Here is a 27,092-nt window from a genome sequence, read left to right as displayed (position 1 = left end):
TGTAATGGAAAGTCTGTTAGATACTTCACTGCTCAGTGTGTTTTGTTAGAGGAGGTTCTAATTTTCGGGAGAGTGCAGTTAATATCTGGTTGAATTTCTCGTATCTTTCACTTTGGTTAACCTGTGCTCCTTTGCTGCCCCACAGCAATCTCATTTGGAATTCTGTTTTGAAGATTTCACTCATCTCATCATCTGGCTGAAAACCTGTTGAGGCAAAAATAGGAAATATGTAAGGACAGCTATAAAACAGCATTTCCAGCACAGAAACATTCAAGACAAAAACCTCCATTTGTCTGTTGAGCAAAAAGACAAAACTGTTCTATTCAATGTTAAATACTTAAGGAGACCAGTTCAGAACATCCTTCAGAGAAAATAACATTTAACCTATCATGGCTGTAGCCACAGGAGCTTGCAGCTGGTGCTCCTGTGTGCATATGGCACTTGAAAAACACTTTGCTGCAATTATGTCAATTGCTATTAATGAGTAATCCTCACAGCCATAATTCTGGGGATGTTCTTGCATGTTTTTTAAAAAGTCCTAACAACAATTTAGGCTCCAGAGTAGCTACACTTAAATAATGGGCATCTGGATTTCCAGCTTCCATTCCTAGAGCCCCTAGCTTGAGGGGTGGTTAGCCATTGCTATAGATACCACTTGGGTGCTCTTTTCAGAGCCAGTTTGGTGTAGTGGTTAAATGTACAGACTCTTATCTGGGAGAACCGGGTTTGATTCCCCACTCCTCCACTTACAGCTGCTGGAATGGCCTTGGGTTAGCCATAGCTATCACAGGGGTTGTCCTTGAAAGGGCTGCTGCTGTGAAAGCCCTCTCAGCCCCACCCATCTCACAGGGTGTCTGTTGTGGGGGGAAATATAGGAGATTGTAAGCCGCTCTGATTCAGAGAAAAGGGCAGGGTATAAATCTGCAGTCTTCTTCTGTTCCTTGGATGTGTATTGAATGAATTAAAGTAAGATAATAGAATAGCTAGTCTTGAAAATGTTGCAGACCTCTTTTTCCAGGGGTAATACCAGCATAAAGCAAGTTTTTTTCCCATAGGTTCAGCAACATACTTTGCTATTTTAGAAATGTTTCTTGTCATTACTAGAATCAATGGCCATGTCAGCATAGCAGTGTCTTCTGCTACTTTTGCTAGGTAAGGAATGAGTCATAAGTACCTAGAAAGGGCAGATACCCTTTCTCCCAAGCCTTACCGACTTGCATGACTTGTACTATTAACAGGTAGTGCAGACATGGCCCAGCACAGTCTTATATACCGCAGTGGTCAAGTGTGCATGGGATATTTAATTAATTAAAACATTTATACTTTTCTTTTCCCACCATCCCTGTGGATTAAGGTAAATCTGTCCCCTCTTACACCACCATCACCCCTTTGAAATTAAAAAGATTTATTTCTAAAATTACATTTCAACCGCCTTGGGCGCAATAGCTGTAGTATTATTTAAACATCCCTGTCCCACCCTTCTGTGTTTCTAATTCTGCAAAAAAAAAAAGAACCTCCAAAAGAAACCAAACACAAAACCACCCATGGAGCTGTAACAATGTGAAGAAGTGCTCCTTCCTCCTCTCCTTCCTACCGTGCAGGATCCGTTCTGCATTTGTGCTGTTCAGGTCAGCATTTTGTGCTATTGAGCGAGCAGTTGCTAAATGCTTCAGCATGATTTCACAGCTTTGGTCAGTGTTCTCCCAAACATCCATCCCATCAAACACAACTACTTGGCGTTCCAGCAGAGTAACCAGAGGCATCAGTAGGGGTACAGTAATGATGTTTTGTGGAATACAGGTTGTCTCTAAAAGCAAGTAAGAGGAAATCCATTTACTTTTGCACAACTCCAAAGTACTGTTGAAGCAGGACAAGCTTTTTCCCAAATACAAACAGGTTTTGGTAATTATTTTGTTTATCATGCAGTACTAGAATGCTACCACAGTTAACATCTCTGTATTATTAGGTACTATTTCTCAACAAACAACCCAACAGAATTCAGCTGTTAGTATCTGGGCTACAATGGTTCTACCTTCTCTCCAGGAGACAAGATGTGTACCTTACGTCCACTGCGTGGACCTTGTCATAAGTCACTTGGTGAAGCCCAAAAGAAACTATTCAATCAGTCTTCAATCAGTAAATGCAACATTGGACTTACCTTGAAGGTTCCCTTTGTTTGAGAAGGTATGAGAAGGTTCTTGGTGTGTTTGGGTACTCCTATTCTGATCATCCTAGGAGCCAAGAACTAGATCGCTCTTTCTACCCCCATGGAGAGAAGTGCCCACCCTCTTCATTTTGGAGGCTTCCACAATTCCTAAAGAGACTACTTTGTATGGCTTGAGCCTTCCTCCATCCCAACTGTCTGAAACAACTTAAACCTTAACCTTAACAGGAACAAGTAATACTGTAGGAAGCAGAGAGAAACACACAGTAGTAGTTTCACAAGCTAATCTCTCTGTTGGCAGACAGTTCTCTCACCACTGGAGACAAAAAAAGCTTGCATGAGTCCAGATCGTTGCCCTCCTTGGTCTCAAAGAAAAGGAACTTTCAAGGTAAGTCCAATGTTCCATTTTCATTTGAAATCAGTAGGACATTGTGGCACATTTGAGAGGTTACAAAGCCACATGTCCAATGGGAGGGTCTTGACTAACAACCACAGACACAGGCCTGTCTTAACAGCTGCTGCTGCACCCTTTGGCCAAAGGATACATCTGCAGCTTTGCCTATGTCTTCCATTGAGTTATCCATATGGAAGACTGCTGTGGTAGATGCACTTCTGGTAGATTGAGAACTTTTTCACACATCCTATGTATTCTGGTATGGAAGCTGGTCAGTTACTGAACAGTTATGGGTTTCTGCTGGCATTTCAGACAGACCCAACTCAGTAACTGGCTGCTACCGGAATACTGTCACCTTTTCACACAGTCCCGCGGCTCTCCCGGTAGTGAGGCATGCCGGAGTCGTTACTAACAAAGAGCAGCTTCTTCCAGTTTTCAACCCCTCTTTCCGGGTTGAAATCGGTATGGGACGCTGTGTGAAATGTCCAGTATCTAATCCGGGAGCAGTTTTCGCGCCCTTTTTCGCCCACCGGCGCGCGATCTCCGGCTTTTTTTTTTTTGAATGTCAGGCTAAGATCGCGATAGCGACGTATCACAACAGCATCACCATGGGGATGCCTGGGTTCCATTAAGATGCCAGAGAGCGCCGCCGCTGAAACTTGATAACTTATCTCAATGGAGGCTAGCCATTTCTATGGTGGTGCTGTTGGGATACGTCGCTACAGCGCTATAGCGATCTTTGCCCGACGTTCCCAAAAAAAAAAAAAAAGCCGGAGAGCGTGTGCTGGCCGGCGAAAACGGCTGGCGCTGGTGGAAGCGAGATAAAAGCGGAACAGTGTGAAATGGCTTGCTTCAATCACGGAACCCTACCGGGAAAAAAAACACGTGTTTGAAAACTCCCATCCCTGTCTCGGATTACTGCAAGGCGGTACAATACCGACTCCCTTCCGGTTTCCACTGCTAAGTGTGAAAAGGCCCTGAATGTGCCATGATTCTTTCAGGCAGGATGAGACCTTGCAATGAGTGGGCTATTGATATGCAGTCTTTCAGCAACCTGCAAAGGGCAACTCTAGAAACCTTTTTGCCCTTCACTACTGCATGATATGCTACGAACAAGACTTTTGACTTTCTGGTTGGTTTTGTTCTTCTAATGTATATAAATAAGGCCCTTTGTAGATCCCATGAATGCCAGGGTTTTTTTAATACAATGCACTAGGACAGAAAGATAAGAATAGTTCCTGTGTCCTGTGAAAAAGTGAATACACTTTAGGCACAAATGTAGGTTCTGGACATAGGAGCACCATGTTTTTACAGAAGATGCATAGCCCTTTAGAGGCTGACAGTGCTCTCAATTCAAGTATTTTTCTTGCTAAAGTAATTGCTACCCAGGAACAGTACTTAAGTGTCAGAGATTTGAGAGAAATCTCTCTCAGTGGCTCAAAAGGTGGTTCAGTTAAAACCTACATGAAGTTTCCATAATGGGAACCTCAGAATCGCACAATGATGCACCTTTAAGGAAACATCTAACTGCTAGGTGCCTGGAAATGGGATAACCATCTATACTCGGGATGACTGAAGCCAGGGCTGCTACTTTGAGACAAACTTTGGGAGAAACGATTTTGTAAGAACAGAAGTATCTGGGGAAGACTCGCTGATGTGGTTAAGCACTGCTTCTGCCTACACCACCTCACTTATGCCTTCCATGTGTAGTCATAAGATGTGATGTAGATGGTCTACGTGCAGATAACACTGTGTGAACAACCTGCGCCAAAAAAACCTTGTGCTAACAGTGCCTGCTGCTCAGTTTCCTGGTGACCAGATGCAACTATGAAGGGTCTGGGTGTGGAACAGCCCTGCATTAGCACATTTGAAACTATTGACAGTTTCCATGATAGTAGAGTGGACAAGGTTACTAAACTGGAGAACCATGGCCATCTCAGAGCCACTCATGATTTCTGCCTTCTGCTTGTAGCTTTTGGGGAATGACTGGAATCAGAAGGAAGGCATAAAGGAAACCTGTCAACTACAGTGAATCAGGGCATCCACTTGTTCCACTTGAGGGCACATGAATTGGGGGAAGAATCTTGATACCTTTGTCACAAACAGATCTACTTGTGAGCAACCAAAGTGACTCATTATCTGTTCAAATAGGTCTGGGTTAAGTGCCCACTCTTCAGGATCTAGCTGGCTTCTGCTTAGCTGGTCTACTTGGATGTTTAGTGATCTCTGAATGAGTTCTGCTGTTATTGAGGCTATGTGAATTTCTGCCAATGTCGTTATGCATGATGCTTCCTGCTGTAATTACATCAATTTGGTCCTTCCTTGGTGATCTACATGTGTTTTGATTGAACTGTTGTCTATTCTTATGCAGACATTATTATGTTCTTTATTTTCTCTTGGAAATGTTGTAGGCTTAGGCTGATCACTCTCAACTTCAGGAAGTTTATGCTGCATTTGGATTCTGTTTTGATCCACGTGTCTTGTACATGTCCCAGTGGGCAATGGGTTCCCCAGCCCACTAGGCTTGTGTCCATGATAATCTGTACATCTACAGACCACTGAAGCAGCTTTCTTCTAAGAGAGATGGTTCATGATCATCCATCCAGCAAGATCCTTCATCAAGGAGAGCCAGTATGGTAAAGCGTTTAAGACAGGCAGACTTTAATCTGGAGAACCAGGTTTGATTTCTGACTCCTCCACATGAAGCCTCTGGAAGACCTTTGGCCAGTCACAGTTCTCTCAGAACTTTCTCAGCCCCACCAACTTCGCAGGGTGCCTGTTGTGAGGAGAGGAAGGGAAGGCCATTGTAAGCTGCTTTTGGATTCCTTAGGATAGAGAAAAGTGGGGTATAAAAACCTTTTTCTGTGTTCAGTCTGATATATTGTTTGAAGGTAATGTGTCTATGATACAGTAGCATCAGCCACTGTAATTCTTAAGAGTGGATCCTGGCTGAAGGCAGAGAATCGATTGCCACAATCACTTAATCCTGTAACTGTGCTAGCATAATGAGATTCATTTTTTTATCATCTAGGTTCTTTTTACTACCTTTATTTTCTGTGCACTTTTTGGAGGTAAGAATAATTTGCCCTGTTGAGACCCTATGATTGTCCCCCAGGAGGAGGACTGACTGTGATGGAGACAACTGACTCTTCTGGATGTTGATTAGGAGTCTGTGAGGCAGTCTATGATGATCTCTAGATCCTTGACAGCTTTTGGTGAGAGGGTGACCTGGCTGGAAGTTCATCCAGGTATAGCTGCACATGGATACCCTACGTCCTCAGGTGAGCTGCTAATGGAACAAGGAGCTTTGTAAATATTCCGGGAACAGATGCCACACCAGAAGCAGGGCCTTGTATTGGAAATGGAATTTGCCAAAAGATGAATCTGAGGAAGCGACAGTGTGCTGGAAAAATCAGTACATGGAGATATGCCTCTGTCAAGTTGATTGATCTCAAATTCTCTCACCAGAAAAGATTCTGCAAAGGTTCTCAATGCTTCCATATTGAAGTATTGGTACCTCACAAAATTGTTCAAGTATATTAGACCCAAGGCCACTCTCCAGACTCCATTTTAAGTTTGAACTGTTTACTGCGGGGGGAGGAGTAAATTCCTGAGAACCATTTTGATGATGGAACAGGCTCTACTGCATCTATGTCCAGAAGGTGATTTACTGCACTGAAGGTACACTGTTGTTTTGGCAGGCAATTTGAGACTGGGGAGTGCAGGAAGTGACTGGGTGGAGGAGCAGAAAATCTGTTAGGTAGTTGAGATTGTTTCTTTCACCTACCTGTCCCAAGGTAGATCTTGGCCAAGTTGCCTGAAATTGCTAAAATCTTTCTCCCACCTGAACTGTCCTGGCATCAGAATTGTTGATTTTTTTGCTTTGCATTCTTGTTGATCCCAGCTGACTGTCCAGCAGATTTGGGCTGGCAACAGGAGCAATAAGGTTGTCTTGACTTGTTCCAGGAATTTCTTCTTAACTCTTCTCTGAACAACTAGGTAGAGTTCTACTGGACTACAAGGCTAAATTTCATAGCCTTTGGAGCATTTCTCATCTTGTCTGTAGGTGAAAGGCATAGGCTTTTTTTTTCTTTTGGCATCTATGCTGTCCCCAAAGCTTGCTGTGGGGAGGAGCTTGCTTATCAGCCCCACTGTGCCTCTTTCTGGAAGTCTGCTTTTTGAGCTTACTGGATTTTTTTTCTTTCTAACAAATCCCTTCAGCAAAGATTAGAAGGATAATCTCAAATAATAATCTCTGGTTCATTTTCTGCTTGATGACCCCCTGCTGGAGTGAAGGCTGACCACACCCCCATACCACCGGGCATTTCTTCTCTGGTCTAGAGGCCTGCTCTAGGGAGTCAGGCCTTCCTCACTATACTCTACAGGAAGCTGGTGCATCAGTTTGCTCTTCACCCCCCTTGCTGGTTTGCTTTGTAGTTTACAGTTCTGCCCCTGGAGCTCTAGTTGGGCATGTGGTTATTTCAAGAGCTTATGCAGAGCCCTCCTGCTATGATGCCTGGAAAGACTCAATTGCTAAGAAGGAATGGGGGGAAGAAAGAAAGGGGAGATAGACTGATAGTATAACAATTCTCCCTTTATCTGTAAAGCTAAAAATCATGTAAAAATCGTAACAAAGGTTAGGCACATGAAAGGGAAAGATCTTGCTATCTAGCTGCTATCTGAGAATTGGTTGTCCCACAGAGCTCAAAGAGTGTGGACACTCCCTTCCCCACTGGGGGTGGAAAGAATAATCTAGTCCCTGCCTCCCAGGATGATAGGAAGAGGAGTACCCAAATGTGCCAGGATGTTCTCCTCATCTCGAACAAAAATAAGGTATTTATTCAAAGGGAATGGTTCACAATGAAAAACGTGTTCACATACATATCTTTTCCTTATTTGGGCAGTTGCGTTCTTATGTGAGACCCAATGTTCTCTAGTGGCTAGAGGGTCAGATTAAGGTTTGGGAGACCGAGGTTCTAAGCCCCACTCTGCTGTGAAATTTACTAGGTGACACTGAGCCAGTCACACTCAGCCTAAGAGGGTTTTTGTAAAATTAACTGGGAAGGAAGAACCATGGAGATCAACCCAAGCTCTTTAGAGGAAGGGTGAGATGAAAACATACTAGACAGAAATCTTTATTTGCAAGATAGTTCAGTGCCCGGTGGGAAATCAGGAGTTAACCACAAGCAAAACAGGGTGTGGTTGGGTCTAATGGAATCTACATATTATTCTCAATGGCAGGACTTTATTTGCTTGTACCCTCTTTGTTAATGTGATAGCAGCTGAGGCCTAAGTACTTGAGTTCTCTTGATGATGATAAATGTCATGCAGCTGCCTGCAATCACACATGTAATCACCTCTTCCTTCATGTAAGGCTTTGCTGAATGGCTTCAGCTGTTTCTCATACAAGATGGCTGTCTGGGTGTAGCAGTGCCTCAAAGTGGTCCACGTCTGCTCCAACCTGGTCACCTGCAGAGGCAGAACAGTTAGACTGTCAAGGAGTCCCGTCCATTGCTTCTTCCCAAGGAAAGTTAGATGCGTGCTTGTTGAACCCTGTGCAGTTTAGGAATCTATATATCTAACAGCAACATGTGGCCCCCATCTCAAATATCTAAATCCTCTGATCAGGGCCACATTGACACTAAATAGATTTTCTGGCAAACTTGTGAAATCATTAAAAAATATGCTGGAGGATATAAATTCCCCTTAAAAATAAATGCATTGAGAGTGTACTAATCCTTAATATTCAGAACCGATGACAGCATTTGCCAGAGCTTAGAGCAGCTCCTGGACACTCAACACCACTACAGCCAGCAGGTGGTGGTACCTGCAGCCACACTAATCTTGAGAATTGTGGGGGGAAAGATTCCCTCCCACACATACACATTTTTCCTATACTATTTCACAAGACAGCTAAGTAATATTTCTTGAGCCATCTTTCCACAGCCACAAAATTTTAATCATTGATCAAGATCTTCAGAATCCTATATATAAAGGAAAAGGGGAAGAGCCCCCAGATCAGAGCATGTTGTTTCCAGAGAGATGAGAGTCTTGGTATCTCTTTTTTAAAAAGCACACCGCACATACTAAGAACAGTGCTTGCTTAGAGACATTCTTATTTTTTTTCTATAGTATAGGCATGATCAAAGCTGTTTCCAAAGCCTGTGACCCACAAAGACAGAGGGCAGACAGGGAAATTATAAAATAAATCCTGTTCCTAGGAGCGTTGTTTAATTTACTCTCTTTAGTTAGGGCAGGGCATTCTCACTCCTGGTTTCTCAAGTAACACACCTGGGTGAAAAACAAGGGAAATATGCTGAGGTACCCAACCAGAACTGATACAATCTTTATTAGGACTATATAATATGAACACCATAATGGTAGTTCTTCACTGTCCCTGTAATTCACTTAAATGTACCAAGCATTTTTACTTGTTTTTTAAAACCAGATAAATGCAAGTTCTCTGATTGCAAATTGCAATATAAACTATCAGATCAAGGACATGAGAAAAGTTCAGCGTGAATGAATTACCAACTCTGTTTCAGATATGATAGCTGGCTACACTGGAGCTTCCCTCCCAAGCCAGCAGGTTGTGAGTGGGTGGGTGAGCTGACCTGCTTCTGATGCTGGATGAAACTGCCAGGGAAATGATGCCCTCTCCCTGCATGCTAAACAGAACATCAAACCAGCAGCTCCTCCAATGATACTTGCTCATGAGCACTGGAATATGATGATGTTTCTGTCTTTTTCCACTGCCCTTCTAAACCAGCCTGGCGTGTATCCTGGCCTACTATTCTCTGTCCACTAGCCTCTTTCTGCCACATCTTCCAAATAATTTTGATCACATCCAACACAACCGTATGAATATTGCAGGGTTTGAGTCGTGTTAATCTCTTAAACCAGAGGCCTGTTTGGTCCTTTCAGAATAAATAACCTAGCCTAGGGGATCCCTTTTACCTGAGGCATTTCCAGGGCTTTCATCACAGCTGAGAAGGCATACAGATCCCCCATGGAGTCCTTGAGTTCCACAGCTACCTGGATAATCCGATTTAAGGTTGCAACTCGCTCTTCTAAGTTTCCTGTGCAGCCTAGGATATCCACTGCAATTCCTATTGCCATGGTATTGTGTCTGAAGGGGGAAGCAAACCAAGAAGGTTAAGGTGAATTAACAAAATAGCTGCCAAAGGTGGAGTTGGTGCAAAAATTGTACTGATTCACTCTGATAATAAATGTTGGATAGAAATGAGCACTAGACATTCATATAATATATAATCAGTGCCCCACATGTAATAAAGACCACACTCAGAGCTTCTTTACTGAATGTGGTCTTCTTAGAAGTATTTCTGAGTAGGAAAATAAGTAAAACCCACATGTAGATTATTGCATGTGACTGCACCACATGGAGTTGGCCATCAGTTCAACTTTCTGATCAATGCAAGAAATCCAAAGCTAAAGTACCTTTAGCAGAAGGCTGTTCAGGCTCGCCCAAAAGACCTCCAGGGAGGGAGAGCTCTCCCACCCCGGGTAATTGGTACCACTGTGAAACTGCTTTTACTGTCAGGAAGTTTTTCCTAGTGTTCAGTTGAACTCTGCGCTTCTTATACCTTAAACCTTTCAGGTCTAGCCTTGCTCTTTAGGGCAGCAGAAAACAAGTCTTTGCCCTCCTCCATATGACAACTCTTCAAGTGTGTGAAGGGTGCTTCCTGGGACTTCTCCATATCTCCAGCCATCCTCGTTGCTCTTCTAAACATCTACGCACTACACTTTTCATAGCTTTGTAAGATGATGGCAGCATCATGGCTGGCACCCTCTCCTGCTCTCTGTCCTCTTGACTGATTTAATTCTCTCTCCCTCATATCCATGAGGCACCCACAGGCTGGAAATGGGAAGGAACTGAAAATTTCACCACTTGATCTTAAATTAATGTATTATACGTTTTGATATTAATGTTATGGTTTTTACTGTTTTTACAATTCTATTTGTTGCCGAAAGCCCTACAATTGTGGGGGCTGGGCAATTCGAAATGCAATAAAATAAACAGAAGACAATCTGTGCACAGGTTTTGCAACATCTGTAGCAGTCATTGTTTCAGCCTGAGAAACATCATCATTGGCTTAGTTGCCACATTCTGTGTCTTGGGGAAGGAGACAGCTGGCAAGTGTGTGGAGCACAAAACTTTGGAAGTTTCATGATAACACCGAAAGAGGAGAGGCAGTGGTGCCTGTGTCTGGGCAGGACAGGCCCACAAAAGCATTTCAGCTTGGTTGGAAGGGCCTGGGGGAGGAAAGGAGCTGCTGTCCCTCTTACTGGCAGCTGGAGGATCAAGGCTGGCACAGCCATCTGAATCTCTTCACAATTGCTCTGGAGTAGGTCATTTTGTTGCTTGGCAAGAGAAAGGGATACCATTTGCCAGTCCAACCATTCCAGTCCTTGGGTTTCTCCCAAATCTGGAGCAAGATACCATGGCAACCACACGGTTGGCTAAAACCTCTAAACCTTGCATGCAGCTTGCTCAGAGGCAATGTCGGAAGAGTCAGAGATGATGAAGACTTCTTGTAGTTGTCATGTATTTTCTGTGATAGCTGAATACAGTCTGCAATGAGTTGTCTGGCATTATTTGTGTATGAAACATGTAAGATACATTCGATTTGACATCCTTTAGGACTTACTGTATTTACTTCTTGACAAGCAAGATCATCCACCACTATATAAACCATTCTGTAATAGGAAATTATACTAGATCATCAGTCAACATTAAATGTGTTTTAAATTGGGATGATGTTCACTTGGAAAGTAAGGAACACAATGAATCTCATTCTTATTAATGCTGCCCATAGGTTTTCATCATGAAGGTTTTTGTCTTTTTTTGCTGTGGTACAAGATCTTGCCAGTTTTATTTTGTCATAGCTGCCCTGGTATTGTTAGAAACAATTAAATGTGACAGTTGGAGACAGTCAGTCTGATGTCTCTACTTGTTATTTCTACACATACAAAATATAATCCTTTGATCCAAAATACAGTAGTAGGCAGGTAAATAAAAATAAATGGAAGGCTGTCAGGGTGTGGGGGGGGGGGGACAGCTAGCAACATTTTGCATTTACTGGTACCTCCAAGAACCATAGTGTTTAACCCAATTTTTTTGGGGGGGGGGATCCAGTGATTCGCAGATACAAGGATCAGAGATTTTTCCTCTGTTGCCTTCTCACCAGCAGTCCAGGGAAGTTTATTCCTGGGTATGCAGGACTAGTGTAGATTTTAATAGCCCTGCAAGCTCAGGATACTACAGTGCAGAGGGGGACAAAATTACCCTCTGTACCCTCAGCAGAGCTATTTTCATGGAAGAAGCAGAAAACATCATTCTGTCATCCCCGCTGCAGTCTTCTGACTTGCATCCATGCACCTTCTGCAATCTTTCCCAGAGTATGAAAGGATTGCTGGAGGGAGGGGATGCATTTTGCTGTCAGATAACCACATCCAGTCCCTTTGTTTACAACCACTGCACTTGTGACACCCTTTGGGCACTCCTTCCTGTTCTTTCCCTGGATTCTGGGATGCATTTACTTGAAGGTGGACACCTGCTGTGGATAAGATACACACTAAGCATGAAGTTGTCCAATGGCTGTGAAAAAATTGTAATTTCTCAGGTGGAGACAGGTTCTGTTTCCTCAAATAGTTTAACTCTTGAGCAAGTGACCCTATGACCAGAACCAACGGGTTGAAATTAAAAGAGTTTCCGGCTCAACATTAGGAAGAACTTCCTGACAGAGCAGTTCCTCAGTGGAACAGGCTTCCTTGGAAGGTGGTGGGCTGTCCTTCTTCGGAGGTTTTTAAACAGAGGCTGGGTGGTCATCTGACAGCAATGCAGATCCTGTGAATTTAGAAGGGGCAGTATTTGTGAATTTCCAGCACTATGCAGGGGATTGGACTAAATGACCCTGGAGGTCCCTTCCAACTTTATGATTCTATGTTTTAAGTCTGTTTGTATTTAGTAAACTTTGTTGTCAGGACCACCACTGCTCCACCCCTCTTGCCACCCTGGTCCCATCCCATGCTGGAACCTGCCCCCTTGACCATGCAGCCAGAACACACAGACATTTCCTCTTGCTGCTCTCCCACTCCACAACCTCAAAGGCAGCCGCAAGTGAGTCCCTGCTGCAGCTTACGTTTGCAGCCTTAAAAATGCATGAAGCATTTTCTGTCATTTTCAGAAAGTTGCTTTATAGCTAACCTGCCCAATAAACGTAATTCCTATATATAGGGCAAAGAAAGATCATGATAGATCTACAGCTAAAAGTATTTCTAACAAGCCCCAACCATTTTCCCTGACAGACTACTATTTTAAGCAGAAGGTAAGAGATGCATACACCAATGATGATATTTACCTTTCAATTATGTCCAGGCGCAGTTGGTGGCCAAATGGCAATGTAATCAGTTCCAAGCCTGAATTTACCCCCATGCTTCTCCTCATCTCTTCAGAGACCTCTAGTATCCTAGCAACCTGTCAAATGCAAGAGTCCACAAAAGCAACGTCAAGAACATTAGCCCTAGGAACAAGAGGGTCTGGAAATTAAAAAACACATTTAAAACTTACAGTGCCCCAAATCCTTAGCCTTAATATGCCTGACATTTAAAGACCTTCCATTCACTGCAGCTTCCTGTGCCCACTGATATAACACAATGAAGTGACGTACAATAGTTCCAACAACAAATTCATATGGTTCCAGTAGAGCACCCCTAAGATTGTCCTCTTTGCAAGAGGCCTTCTCAGTGTGCCTTTAGCAGCAGCATGAAGTCTATGCTTATCTCAAGGTTGTGCATAGCTTATCCTTCCAAGTCTATGTATCCAGCTGTTTTAAAGGTAGAAGAGCCATCGACACAAATTTTTTTACCAGTTGGCTCTAGGAAATCTTAAAAGAGTTTTTCATCAGAGGGATCTGATGTAGTCATAGCCCTTTATAGGGAGGGATGGCAATGGAGCTTCTGATCTACAGAACTTTGAACTCTTAAGGAACAATTTTTCACAGTTTGAAAAAGTATATTTTTAAATAGTTTTCAGAGAGAAAATGGGAGGGGCACATCCTTCAAAGAGCATCTTCACACAACTCCAGCTGATACTGTGTGATAAGTTTCTATCACTTTTTAGCTTACTTTTAGGAAGGGTGTCTGAAGAACCAAGTCAAATTGATATAAGAGATTGAGGAGATGAAGTTTTAGGGCTTCCAGGCAAACTGACAACCAGTAAGTCTGGAAGTCAGATGAAATACACCCAAGGATTCTTAAAGAAGTCAAATATGACACTGGAAAGCTCAATGAACATTTTGGCCCACTGTGTAGCAGCAGTGAAAAAGGCAAACTCCATGCTAGGAATTATTAGAAAAGTAAAATAACAAAAATGTGCAATATAATGCCATTGTATAAAACTATGGTGCAGCCTCATTTGGAACAGTGTGCAGGTCTGGTTGTCATACCTCAAAAAGAACATTACAGAACTGCAAAAAGAACAAAAGAGAGGACAACTAAGGTGGTTAGGGAGCTGGCAGATTATATCCCACCCCCTGGATTTCAGTAATGTCAATTTCCTACTCCTTTCCCCAGCTTTCTATGTGTTGAGTCAATCTGTATGGCAATACACTGGACCCCAATCTCCCTGTGCACGTGGTAACCTTATTACTCATGCTGACTGGCAAACTCCAACTGTTCACCTGGCCCCACCCTCCAGTCTACTGGCTGTAATACAGCCCTCTTGAAAGAAAGAGATATGCTAGGGCAGGAGTAGCCCAACTGCAGTTTGCAAGCCACGTGCAGATCTTTCACACACATTGTGCAGCTTCCAGAGGTTGAGGGGGAATTTAATGCAGGGTTACTCTCAAGTAAGTATACATGGGATCTCAGTCAGCCTCTGAGCTCTGACCCATAGGTAGGTGACTATTTCTGTTGTGTGTGCAGTGAGGGAGGAGGGGGAAATAGGCAGGTTTGCAAACTCTTCTCCACCACCACAGAGAGTCACTTGGAATGGGAGAAAAGAGAGCACAAGAGCTGAGGGAACCACTGACAGAATTAAAAGGGGCAGTGCAGGGTTCCCCCTTAGCTTCATAGCTCTTGTAGGAGCTGTATTAACCCTGGTGTTAAGGCAAAAAGAGCTAAATAATAAGGCAAACGGTGGTTGGTGATTTATATGGTACATGTGTGCTTCCTTCTCCCAATGGTGCCAAAAAATAATTCTCTAATGTTTCCCTATGCTGGTCTTATGGGAACTGTTATTTCCACCTTTTTTTTTTTAAGTCTCCTTCTAGCATAGTTGTGTTGTATTTTATCTTTCTGTGCAAAGAAAGTATTAAGAATTTTAATAAAGGTGTATATGTGTAATATTGTTCAACCATCTGACGTTTATTCTGTGTGGCCACCCCTGTGCTAGGACAACAGGGATATATCATATATGCATAAGTGTTCCCTTCCCTTGCCATCTGCTCCATACCCTGACCTGTTCAAGGGTTAAAGTTACTTATAAATGGGATTGCCAGCTCCATGTTGGGAGATTCTTGAAGATTTGGGGGAGATAGGAGGGACCTCAGTGGCATATAGTGGCACCCTCCAAAGCAGCCATTTCCTCCAGAAGAACTGATCTGTGTGTTCTGGAGAAGAGTTGTAATTCTAGGACAGCTCCAGGCCCCACCTGGAGGTTGGCAACCCTACTTGTGCATTTCATAAGTTTTGGGTGGAGCTTTATGGCCTGGTTCCCCCACCCCCATCAAAGATCACTCCAGGAACCTTTTTGACACAGGCAGGGCCTTGCTCATAGCCACAGGCCCATGACATATTACAATCCAATATAAGGCAAGTTCTACATCCACCAACAGCCATTACAATTCATAGTGGCAGTCGTATTTTACTGTATTACCCAAATCATCCACATTAGGGATCTCTAGTCTCTCTATGCTGTAAGCAGGTGGCACCAAGAGTCATTAGCACAATTATCCCCTCGGCTTAATAACATGCCCAAAAAGGTATTTGGCTTAACTGAGCTCATCGGAGAACCCTCCTGTGACTATACAAATGTGAAAACAGGAAACAGGCAATTCTTCCAGTGCACCATTTAAATGGGACATAAATATAGATTAAGCTCTCTGAGCAGAGAGCTCCTGAGTAATGGACAGAAGTGCCAGAAAAATCTCCCTCTGGCTTCTGTGGACCAGCTGATGCCAAAATGATTTACAGACTCATCAAACAGGCTGTTATTTCTAAGAAGCCTGTAATTGCTTGGGGGGTGCATGGGGGCACGTTCAAGGCAATGTCATTGAGTCCAGGATAACGGGAAATAACCTTGTGAAGACAGGTGGAGATAATGCCGATTGACACTTCACCAGCAACAGTAGCCTCAAAACCAGAAACCAGACATTTAAATAGACACTTAAATATCACTGCAGACGTCAGTACATCTGGACTAGCAACAATCAGCATGGTTGATGGGTCAATGTGTCCAACCTGCAAAAGCAACTCAGTTGCTGAATAAAGTCTGATGTCTGGAACCATCCTTACGATACATCTGCACCATCTGTTAAATCTCAGGCCAATCCTGATAATCAAGAACACATTACTGCTGGCTGTACCCACACTACTACTGCTTCATGCTTGTGGACTGCAAACATGAAAACACAGCAGGGCACACACACAGGAGCAAACTAATCCTTCAGTATTATTCCATATTCCTTTGATGTCTTGCAGGAAGCCACAGACTTCTTATAAGAGATCTAAGGTCCTTGGTGATCTCATTTCTCATCCTTTCCCACACTACTATTCTGGAATAGTCTCTCCGAAACACATCAGTTAAAGCCAAATAGCTTAATTCCTGTGAAGGGGAAAGAGCTCCACTAGAGGGCAGAGTAGCTCAGGAGGAGTACCTCAGATGCACTGCCAGGGCCAAACTCCTCTATGACCAGATACCAGAGGGAGCCAAATGTCATTTTGGCTTGTATCACAACTGAGGAGGGATCGATATGGACCCTGCCTGTAAGTCTGCATTCTAGCTTTTTATATTCTCACCTAATACTGGAGTACCCAGAATAATTTCTAGGCTCTCCTGAACAATATGGCTGCCATCTGTTCAGTGTGCCATTTTTATCTTTCAGAGACACAAAAAGCATTCCCAGCAGCCATCTAATCCTAGCCTCTGCCTTGCAACAGGAAATCTCATCATTTCACAACTTTGTAAGATAATGGCCAGTTTCCCTCCGTGCCTCATCCAGTAATTATTTTATGCAGTTAATCCTTTAACAAGCTGTAAGATCTGGTACTCGTTTGCCTAGGGACAGTAGCACTTCCTTTTGGGCTAAAAGCATGCCATACCCTTGATCCAGCTGTATAAGTGTGTGTACGCATCAGTCAAACCATTAGTGGTAGCACCAACTATCTACAGACATGGTAAGGCTGAATCTAGTCTCCTGACCAGATTATCAGTGCTATCAAAAGTGCAAGCATAACTGAACTAAAGATTCCATATGGCATGTCACATAATACTATATTATTTCCACTTTTGAAAAATCTGGCAACATTAATTGCAAGACCAAGATCCTACTATAACATTTACTCATACATCTCCTTCACCAAGGCCTTGCTCTTCTCGCGCTTCTCCTTTCTTTCTAGTTTTAATTTGCTTCCTGTTCTTTTCTGGCTGGCCATTTCTCTTGTGGCACTCATGAATAAATGGCTAATTATCAGCTCTTGGGGAAAAGGATGGTTTTTGCTGCTGTTGTTTTTAACTTGGTAGCAAGCCCAAATCATAGCCTATCACTGTTGATTTTATTTTATTGTCATCATCCTAATGCAATTACAAAACAATGGTCACATAAAGTGAAAAAAACAAACATCAGTGACTTTGCTTGTTACAAAATGAAAAACTTCAGTTCTCAAGTCCCCTTTATTTATGAGTGCCTCCAGCTGAAAGAAAAAGGAATTAACTAGTAAAAGTGAAAATATTTTAAAAGGACAGTATTTCTAGGAAGTCTGGATAGGATTTTGACTGCAGACACAGGATGGACTGATGCTGCAACTGAATATTGTAAAAAAAAAAAAACCTGCCTCAAATCAGGACTAGAAGTCATAGGGAAACACACAGAAAATACTGGCCTGCAGTGAGCATAATCTGTATTATCCATGTTTTTAAAAAGACTGAACAAACTGCGGCAATTACAGACTAAACAAGTAGTATGGAGGCTTCCTACAGCTATAGACATCATCTATCTTGTACATTTCTATCCTGCCATTCTGCAAAGGGAGCTCAGACTTATCACATGAAGCTGCCTTATATTTAATGAGAGCATTGGTCCATCAATGTCAATATTGTCTACTCAGACTGGCAGTGGCTCTCCAGGATCTCAGGCTGAGTTCCTTCACATCACATTACCTGATCTGTTTTTAAATGGAGATGCTGTGGGATTGAACCTGGAACCTTCTGCATGCCGAGTAAATGCTCTTTCACTGAGCCATGGCCCATGGTTTTCCCCCCTTCCTTGGTTCTGGCTGCTATTCTTTGGATCTGGACCTAGAGGTGCTGCACCCACATAATACAACCTCAGCTCTTTACTTGGAGAGGGATATGCATGCAGAAGCAAAAACTAACACAGTATATTCAGTCCACAGCTCATACTTTTAAATGGTCCAGACACATTTTTGGCTCTGACTGTGATGAGCCCTGTGGTGCAGAGTGGTAAGCTACAGTACTGCAGTCCAAGCTCTGCTCATGACCTGAGTTCAATCCTGGAGAAGCAGGGTTCAGATAGCTGGCTCAAGGTTGACTCAGCCTTCCATCCTTCTGAGGTCAGTAAACTCAGTACCCAGCTTATTGGGAGTAAAGTGTAGATGACAGGGAAGGCAGTGGCAAACCACCCCCTAACAAAAAGTCTGCCAGGAAAACATCATGATGCGATGTCACCCCATGGGTCAGTAATGACTCAGTGTTTCACACAGGGGACTACTTTACCTTTTTTTTTTTTAACAAGACAAAACTAGGAGAGCTGGTCTGAAACAATGGAGCTGTTCCATTTGTAAGATCAGTTACTCCCTCATTAAAAGGAACACAGATTTAGTTTACCTTGCAGTCCATTTTTAGTATATGCAGAGCAACAGTCTTTGCATCGTTGTTCGTTAACAGTTCCTTCACCCTTTTTAACATGGCCACTTCCAGGGGTTTGTTTTCTGAGGGAAGGAGTTTGGATTGGAAAGCATTTGGTCTGAAGCTGGAGACTGTCTCAAGAATGGGTGTGACAAACACGCTGCTCTCTTTGCCCATTTCAGTCTGAGTTGTTAGCGGATCCACAGAGCTCAAAGAATCATTATCACCGAGGATCAAGTAGCTTGTTTCCGAATTTCTGGATGAACACATTCCATTCTCCTTAGCTGTCAGATGCTCTACAAAGCTGTTCTTCTGACATAAAGGTTGCTTTGTCACACTGCAGTCTGTGGGAACAGCCGCATTAAGTTCACAATAGAGCACCTCTGAAGAGTGTAGGGGCCTCAGAAAGGGTGCTTTGCTGGGCTTGGGTGGAGGCCGAGGGTACAGCTGGCTGTCTGAACTTCTAAGAGCATCACTGATTTGTAACTCAGAGGCAAATCTGCGAAACATCAATGGACTCAGGGCAGGCTCACTGCCAGTTCTGTATGCTGGAGACTTTGGGCAAGGACTTAATTCAGCTTCAGGACCCTGAGCTGGATACCTTGAACCTGAAGTTTCACACACACAAAAAAAACCAAAAAAAGGATTTTAACAAAGTGATACATTACCAAAATTTAAACTAACAGAAATCAGAGGATTCTCAAGGTCCAGATCATATCAAAGTACTTGGAGCCACCTGATTTGGACAGGGACAGGGCAGGAACTATGGAAGGTTTCCCTTCAGATCCAGACAAATTTAGCAAGTGTAGGATGAGGAAGCCCACAGGTGTTGCTGACCTCTGGATTTCTCCTTTATTTTATTTATTATTTATAGCCCATATCTCTTCCCTAGAACAAAAGTTGTCCTGTTCTGAATGCTGCAGAGCATAGAGAGGGCTCCCCATGTTCTCCAGTCTGGGGCACTGGCCAACGCCCAGTGGTGGAGAAAACTGGTTTTCTTTTGATGATGTAGAGCTGTAAATCATCTGGAGCCTGGAGCCTTCCTTGACAATGGAGGCCCAGATAGCTGCCACTGCTAAATCCGCCTTCTTCCATCTTAGGAGGGCGAGGCAGTTGGCCCCCTTCCTGGAACGTAGAGACCTGGCAACTGTGATCCATGCAACTGTCACCTCGAGGCTAGACTACTGTAATGCCCTCTACATGGGGCTGCCCTTATACCAAACACGGAAACTGCAGCTAGTGCAGAATGCGGCAGCCAGGCTGTTAGTGGGACTACCTCGGTGGGAACATGTGCAGCCTAGGCTGCGGGACCTGCACTGGCTGCCAATTGTGTACCGAGTTCGCTATAAGGTGCTGGTTATTACCTTTAAAGCCCTATATGGCCGAGGACCTGCCTACCTTAGGGACCGCCTCTCCCCATATGTTCCTCAGAGAGCACTGAGATCTAGTTCTCAAAATCTTTTAAAAGTCCCTGGACCAAGGGAGGTTAGATTGAAAACAACGAGGGAGCAAGCCTTCTCAATAATGGCTCCCCAATGGTGGAATCAACTACCAGAAGACGTGCGAGCCCTGCGAGACCTAAATCAGTTTCGCAGGGCTTGCAAAACTGCCCTCTTTCAGCTCGCATTAAGATGAAACCCGGGAAACGACATCTAGCCATCCTATACATAGTTTGAGCTGTAGCACCGAAATCTATAACTTACAATGGTTTAACTGTTTATCTAATTTTAACTTAATTTATGAATGTAATTTTATCTATTTTAATTGTTTAACTGTTTTGTAGTAATGATTGTATTTTACCGTAATCATGGTGCATACCATATCGTGTTAGCCGCCCTGAGCCTGCCTTTGGTGGGGGAGGGCGGGATATAAAAATAAATTTATTATTATTATTATTAAATCACTTACCTAGTATTTTTGTACACACAGCCTGTCATGGAAATCTGGAGTAGAGTCAAGGTTGTCTGACCCATCATAGTACATTTTACATGTTCATGTTTCTAAGCCAGGATTTTCAACTGTATTTTAATCTCATTTTATTTTAATTGTCATCTCTGTTAATTCTTGTTTTTTATATTCCTGATTCACATTTTTCCCCTCTGATTTTTATTCCACTAATGTTATTCTTATTGTATTGCCCTTAGGCTATATGCAATAAACCTCTCTTCCTCTGCAAGGATTAGGAAGTTTATGTGCTTCTCCTAAATCTCTCTCCAGCCCTGTCCCTTCTGTGCACTGCACACTGGCTGAAGATTTAGACCTGGAGTAACTTGAACAGCTCAGCGTGAAGGAGGGCTCAATAAGGATACAGGAGACACACACAACCTAATGTCCTGGTGTGCTACTTCTGGATATTCCAAGGTGGAGCAAGGGAATAAACAGACTCCATTGAGTCCTACAGGGATTCCAACACGTGTAGCTGGGGTCTTGTACAGGGAGGGAAGATCATGCCCCAGATGGCTTCCCTTACAGAACCTTCCATAGCCGAACACAATGTTTGCGCCAGTGTTGCAAACCACCCTCAGGCCATGCACTTCTTCCCATGATTGTCACTGTTTCCTGGGGGTAAAAATGTTTCAGGTCATTTGAGTTCTTCCCGGTACCACACACTCTGTAGGATTTAAGATGCATCATTTACCAACAACTCTGCCAATCCTTCCCCCAAAATCCCAGATATGCAAAACAGCTGCATTGTCATGTCATACTTGGGTGACTATGATAAATCCCCTGAAAACATATATATGCTGTACCGTCAGAGAGAGAAAATCTCCACGGCTGGGAATGGGTTTGTAACCAGATCTGATGGGTAGCAGCAGAAATAAGGGCTTGTGACTCACTGGAAACAGCACCACATTTTGCAAGGAAAGAAAATGTTCTTGAAAGGGAGCCTGAGCGTGCAAGAAAATATGGAAAGAATGAACATCAAGGTCACTGCTCATGGCTCAAAGGCATTTGATTTTAGAATTACAGGGAACTACCTACCAAGGCCTTTAAGGCACATATACATCAGATCCTAACTGCCTAATTATTTTCCCAAGAGCTGCTTTGAAGGAGATGCAAGAGCCAGCAATGTCCCTCTTCTACTCCAGCCACCACCCTCCACTTTCTATTTTTGGCTTGTTAATTGTTTGGATGATGGAAAAGAAAGAGGGGGAACATGCAAGGGACCAAAAGAGATCCTTCACTCCTCCGTTTTTTCATTCCTCCTCCACTGTGAAGCTGATTCAGGCAGTGTGGATCATACTTCCAAACAGCAAACAGTGCCACTGACCCCCTCAGTACCATACATAAGAGTAGGCATGTTGGATCAGGCCAATGGCCCATCCAGTCCAACACCCTGTGTCACACAGTGGCCAAAATACCAGGTGCCATCAGGATGTCCCATCAGTGGGGCCAGGACACTAGAAGCCCTCCCACTATTGCCCCCCTCCCATTAAGCACCAAGAATACAGAGCATCACTGCCCCAAGCTAATATTGCTGGTAACATTCAGGGTTGGGTGCAGCTCATGCTAAAACAATTAAAAGTACTGAGTACTGAGAGTACTGAGATCGGGAACTCGAAATCTCCTAGTTATCCCCGGGCCAAAAGAAGCCCACTTAAAATCCACCAGGGACCGGGCCTTTTCTGTGGCGGCCCCCTCCTGGTGGAACCAGTTGCCGAAGGAGGTGAGGGCCCTGCGGGACCTTGCCCAGTTCCGCAGGGCCTGTAAGACAACCCTCTTCCGGCTGGCCTATGACTAGCTGGTACAAGAAATCTAAATGTAGTTATATTAGAGGTTGCTGTCCCTAATGTTTTAAATGTTTTATAATTTTAAATATTTTATAAATTTAAATGTATTAATTAATTTTACCTGTTCTATGTTTAAATGTTATTATGTGGAATCTTATACTGTGAGCCGCCCTGAGCCACTTGTTGGGAAGGGCGGGATATAAATTAATAAATAATAATAATAATATTCTTCATCTAGAAGACAAAGCTCTGCACCATAGGAAATCCTACATACTAAGGTATGTACAAATCAAGAATGATGTGCCTGCTTTCTCTTATTCTGCAGGCTTTATCGGCTGAGAGCCTAAATCACTGCTCCATTGCTGTAACAGGACATAATAAGAGTTCCACCAATGAAATGACATTTCCATTTCTGAGGGAGAGAACGATAATGTTAACCAATTCCACTCTTGCCGTAGACCCCCACATTGCCCCCCCCCCATGTTGATCCTGGAGAGGAGGGGGGTCCACTGACCTGCAGAAGCTCAGTTTTAAGGGGAGGAGATAGAAAGTTGCAGTGGAGTGAGGAAGCTGCCTTCTTCTACCATGATGCCACTCGTACTGCTTAGAATCCAAGCTGTTATGCACAATTTTGTGAGTAATTTATTGTGGCAAAGTTCTTCTGGCTTTGAAACTGTTAAAATTGTTATTGATGTCTTCTGGCCTTGCTAGTCATGAGGAGGAATGACAAAGCTATTGAAGGTACTAAAGCTGCCTTATAGTGCAATCCTTAGCAGAGTCAATGGACTTAGAAAGATGAAACTATTTTGAACTATGAAACATCCCCATTCTGGCTTCCGAAGCTTCCACCGATACATTTTCCAGCATACTTCGGATATGTAGCAGCTTTCTTTTTAAGAAATGAAATGATTCTCAGGAAACTCAGTTCTGAGTCTATAGCCATATGATTTGCCTTTCATGCTTTTTCCATGCTCCTTCTTCTATCTCAGCATATAACCAAGCCCCCACAGTCAGTGGCATGTTAGTAATGCTGCCTTTCCTGCCTCCATTTGTATCTATTCTTTGGCTCCCAGAATGACAGCAATAGTTGGGACAAGGGACATATAGCCGTAGTTTCGTATCAATCACTTATTTATTCCCCAGTTTTTCTTACAACATCATTCTCCTCCATTTTATCCCCACATCACCAACCTTGTGAGGTAGGTTAGGCTGACAATGTGTGACTACCCTTCACCCTGTGAGCGTCTCTGGCAAAGAGAGGATTTGAACTGGGTCTCCCAGATCCTGATATGACACTCCAGCCACTACACCATGCTGCCTCTCATATACTAACAGCAGTTATGATACTAATTATTGTTTTCACAGCACTTAGAAGAGTCAGTCTTCACCTGCACTCTTGATCACCATATATTACAACTGTCCCATAAGTCAGGCTTCTTAGTGGCTGAGGTGTATCTTATTCATGTAAACTGTGAATTTTATTATTTTAACTGAATTATTATGTGAATTTTCTTTATTGATGTACACCGCCCTCAGCCCTGTCCTACAGGGGAGGGCAGTTTAGAAATCTGATTTTAAAATTAAATTAATTACATTTGAACTCAAGACTTTGTGATTCACAGCTCACATTTTTAGCCACTGATGTTACCCAAGCCACATCAGTTCATTTTAGTGGCACAAACAAGTAGCAGTGCCATCCTATGCAAAGTGAGTCCTTTCTAAATCCTCTGAAGTCAGTGAGATTCAAAGGATGCTTAGGTCGTGGATAGCAACATGAAGGACAGCCCTTCTCTCAGAACTAAAGAAGCACCATTGAGTCCATTATCCATTATAACGAGGTTGAAATGTACACAATATCTTTAAGGAAATCTTTAAAATTAATGCTACCTCCCTCCAAACCCAGTGCATTGGTCAGACGTACCTATTGGCAGATAGCTTTCTGACTGGTGGGCCTTTAGAGGGAATCTTTTCTCTTGCACATGGTCCAAGCATGCTGGATGGCTACCACTCTTCTCCTTGTTCCTGAAAAAAGGGGGGAAATGGTACTATGAATTTCATTGTTTGAGATCAGTTTCAGACACCACGCTGTCTCCTCTGACCACTGTGTTCTACCTAAATGTTAGAGAGAAAAGGACCTTTCACGAGTCACCACCAGTCTCAACCAGAACACATGACCAGTGGATGCCACATCACTTGTTCACTTGCCAAGAGTGTTAGTTTGCCCAAAAGAGGAGTTCCTGGCATCTTCTCTGCTTTGTTGCAGCGGCTCTATGACAGATGGCCAAAGGTAGAGTTGCCCCCACCAGCAGAGCAGGCATCAATGGACACAAGGGACTATGAGGCCTGGCTCTTCATTCTGAGCAGTTCTTTGCTCTGGCACAGACTGATCTCTCAGAATGCCAATCCCATTTGACAGTTGGTTTGTCCACAGACCATCAACCCTAATATCTCTGCTTCCCTCAGGAATATGTGATTGGGGGGGGGGAGAGGTGTCATTTTCTCTGAAGGCTTACTGGTGTAAGATGTAATTTTCGCACACACAAAATCACCAGCATTTATGCCAGGAGTTCCCAAATTATGTACTGGGAGACTAAATTACAGGGGTTTGTGGCCTTAAAGCACCAATGCAAAAGGGAAAATAATTAGCATTGGGTGTGACTAGATAAATCACTCCTAGTGCAGAGACACTGCACTGTCTGCCTTCAGAGGAATGCTGGGGTTAGTAATTCTTCCACAAACACAGAGAGGTGGGCTTTTCTCAGGAAAGCTCATTCTTACACCTAGGAGTGAATGATGCCTCTGATTTTCATACAGAAGCAGATCTCAGCTGTTGCAGTTTGGAAAACACTGGTTTATAATTAGCATTGCTCTTTCAAAGGGGAGGTGGATGCAGCTCAATGAAAGGACATATGCCTGACATGCAGAAGATCCCTAGTTCAGTTCTTGGCATTCCAAGTTAAAGGGCCTCAGGTAGGAGGTATCAGGGAAGACCCTGTTCTACCTGAGATTCTAGAGAAGAGTAGCCACTATTGAGGTGATGGGGCAGGGGTCAGATTCAGAATAAGGCAGCTCTTATGAAAAAAACTAAAAGAAATGCCATCTTCCAATATTGCATTTTCTGTTCTCTACCAGTGTATAAAATAAACTTGTGCTCACAGAACATACACAACGTATGAACATGCCACCACGCTGCAACCAAGTTATCCTAACCAAAGCATGGGGCTTTCAAGGCAAGTGAGAAGCAGAGACAGTTTTGCCATATCCTTCCTCTTCAGAGTCTTTCTTGGTGGTCTCCCATCTCAGTACTGACCCTCCTTAACTACCAAAATCTCATGAGTCCATACCATACTGCCTTCTCTCCCCTTCCAGATTAATTATAGATTAAAATGAGCCCTCACTAACTAACCTATTAATTGATCAATTAAAGCTTTAGTTAGTTTATCTACTTATTCAACTGTGCCATTTTACTTAAAATAGTGTCTTAAAATAATACTTCATGGAAATCAACCATAGTCGAGGCATAATCAAGTATTTTATGCAACATGCTGGCCTATGGGAACACTCTCCCGACTGAGATCCAGGCCCTGCTGAACTTAATGCCGTTCTGCAGGGCCTGCAAAATAGAGACGTTCTGCCAGGCAGAGGGTTATTTACATTGGCCTCCCCTGCATGGTTGTCATTTGCATTGTCTTTTATCTGCCTGTTCCTCCCAGCATCAGTTGTCATCCACCTGCAAGCATATGGGGAACCTATGCAGGAGCAGATGGAGCTGGGCTGACTGAATGGTGCCATCAGTTATTACTGTTGATATTGTTTTATAGCATCTGGGTTTTAATAACTGTTATATTTTAAATGTTAAATTGTGTTTTTTATTGCTGTTGTAACCTGCCCTGAGCCTGCTTGTAGGGGAGGGAGGACTAGACGCCAAATAAATAAATAAAATGCTGGCTATACCTTAAAAGATTTCCTCGGATGGAATTCTGTTCCTGTGCTTGTCGGTTGCACATATTAAGGCTGAGTCTCTTGGGGAGTTCCACTTTTCCTTCAAGAGTGCTGCTCTCTCTTTGCCGCACTGGAGATACACCATATTTTTCCTCCAGATACCTCAGTGGAACAGTCCTGTTGATGGGCTGAAATATAATTGCTCCACTCTGCTTTGATATTGGCCGGCGGTTTCCCACATAACACCGCACCAGGCCAGGGATGCTGTCAAAACTTTCATCTTCAAGCTGGTACTGAACACGGCAATAAGCTTCATTGAGTCTCAGGATGGTTTTATTGATCTTGAAATGCTGAGAGATGTTTTTCCACTGGCAGGTAAGGACAAAGTTCCCAGGACTGGAGAGGGAGTCCCGAATTAAGAAATCTCCATCTCTCTGAATGAGGCTTTCAGCCAACTGTAAAAGAGAGAACCAAATGCACTTTGAATCAAAACATTAATCCATACTAGACTTTCATGCTGATTTTTTCTCCTTTATTTTACTGAAAGCTTCACCACAAATTATTTTTATTATCACTCATTTATTTATTAAAGTTAAAAATGCACATCTCCTACCAAAAAAGATCATACAATTGAAATACAAAAGCACATTAAAGATATTCTCTGGAACATTTGGACCAAAATTCAGCAAAACTGGCTACAGCTACAATTCTATGCACATTTACTTGGAAGGAAGATTCTTAGTGATTTACTTT

General features: G+C 43.2%; 1 protein-coding gene across 2 annotated transcripts in view; it reads right to left on the bottom strand.

Annotated features, from left to right (window-relative positions):
• Positions 1 to 27,092, bottom strand: part of BCAR3 (BCAR3 adaptor protein, NSP family member) — a 97,828-nt gene continuing 70,736 nt past the window's right edge. For both annotated transcript variants that reach the window (XM_060232239.1, XM_060232241.1), the window contains 8 exons: positions 26,352 to 26,794; positions 24,319 to 24,419; positions 18,646 to 19,274; positions 12,941 to 13,056; positions 9,516 to 9,687; positions 7,916 to 8,027; positions 1,595 to 1,807; positions 1 to 204 (listed from right to left, as the gene is read on the bottom strand). In XM_060232239.1, the coding sequence (XP_060088222.1) occupies positions 26 to 204; positions 1,595 to 1,807; positions 7,916 to 8,027; positions 9,516 to 9,687; positions 12,941 to 13,056; positions 18,646 to 19,274; positions 24,319 to 24,419; positions 26,352 to 26,794 (1,965 nt within the window). In that variant the 3' untranslated portion in view covers positions 1 to 25. The remainder of the gene's footprint in view (positions 205 to 1,594; positions 1,808 to 7,915; positions 8,028 to 9,515; positions 9,688 to 12,940; positions 13,057 to 18,645; positions 19,275 to 24,318; positions 24,420 to 26,351; positions 26,795 to 27,092) is intronic.

This window comes from Heteronotia binoei, chromosome 2 (assembly GCF_032191835.1).
Source record: "Heteronotia binoei isolate CCM8104 ecotype False Entrance Well chromosome 2, APGP_CSIRO_Hbin_v1, whole genome shotgun sequence".
Classification (NCBI taxonomy): domain Eukaryota; kingdom Metazoa; phylum Chordata; class Lepidosauria; order Squamata; family Gekkonidae; genus Heteronotia; species Heteronotia binoei.
The sequence above is the reverse complement of the archived record's forward strand: the minus strand, read 5'-3'. Positions and strand labels throughout refer to the sequence as shown.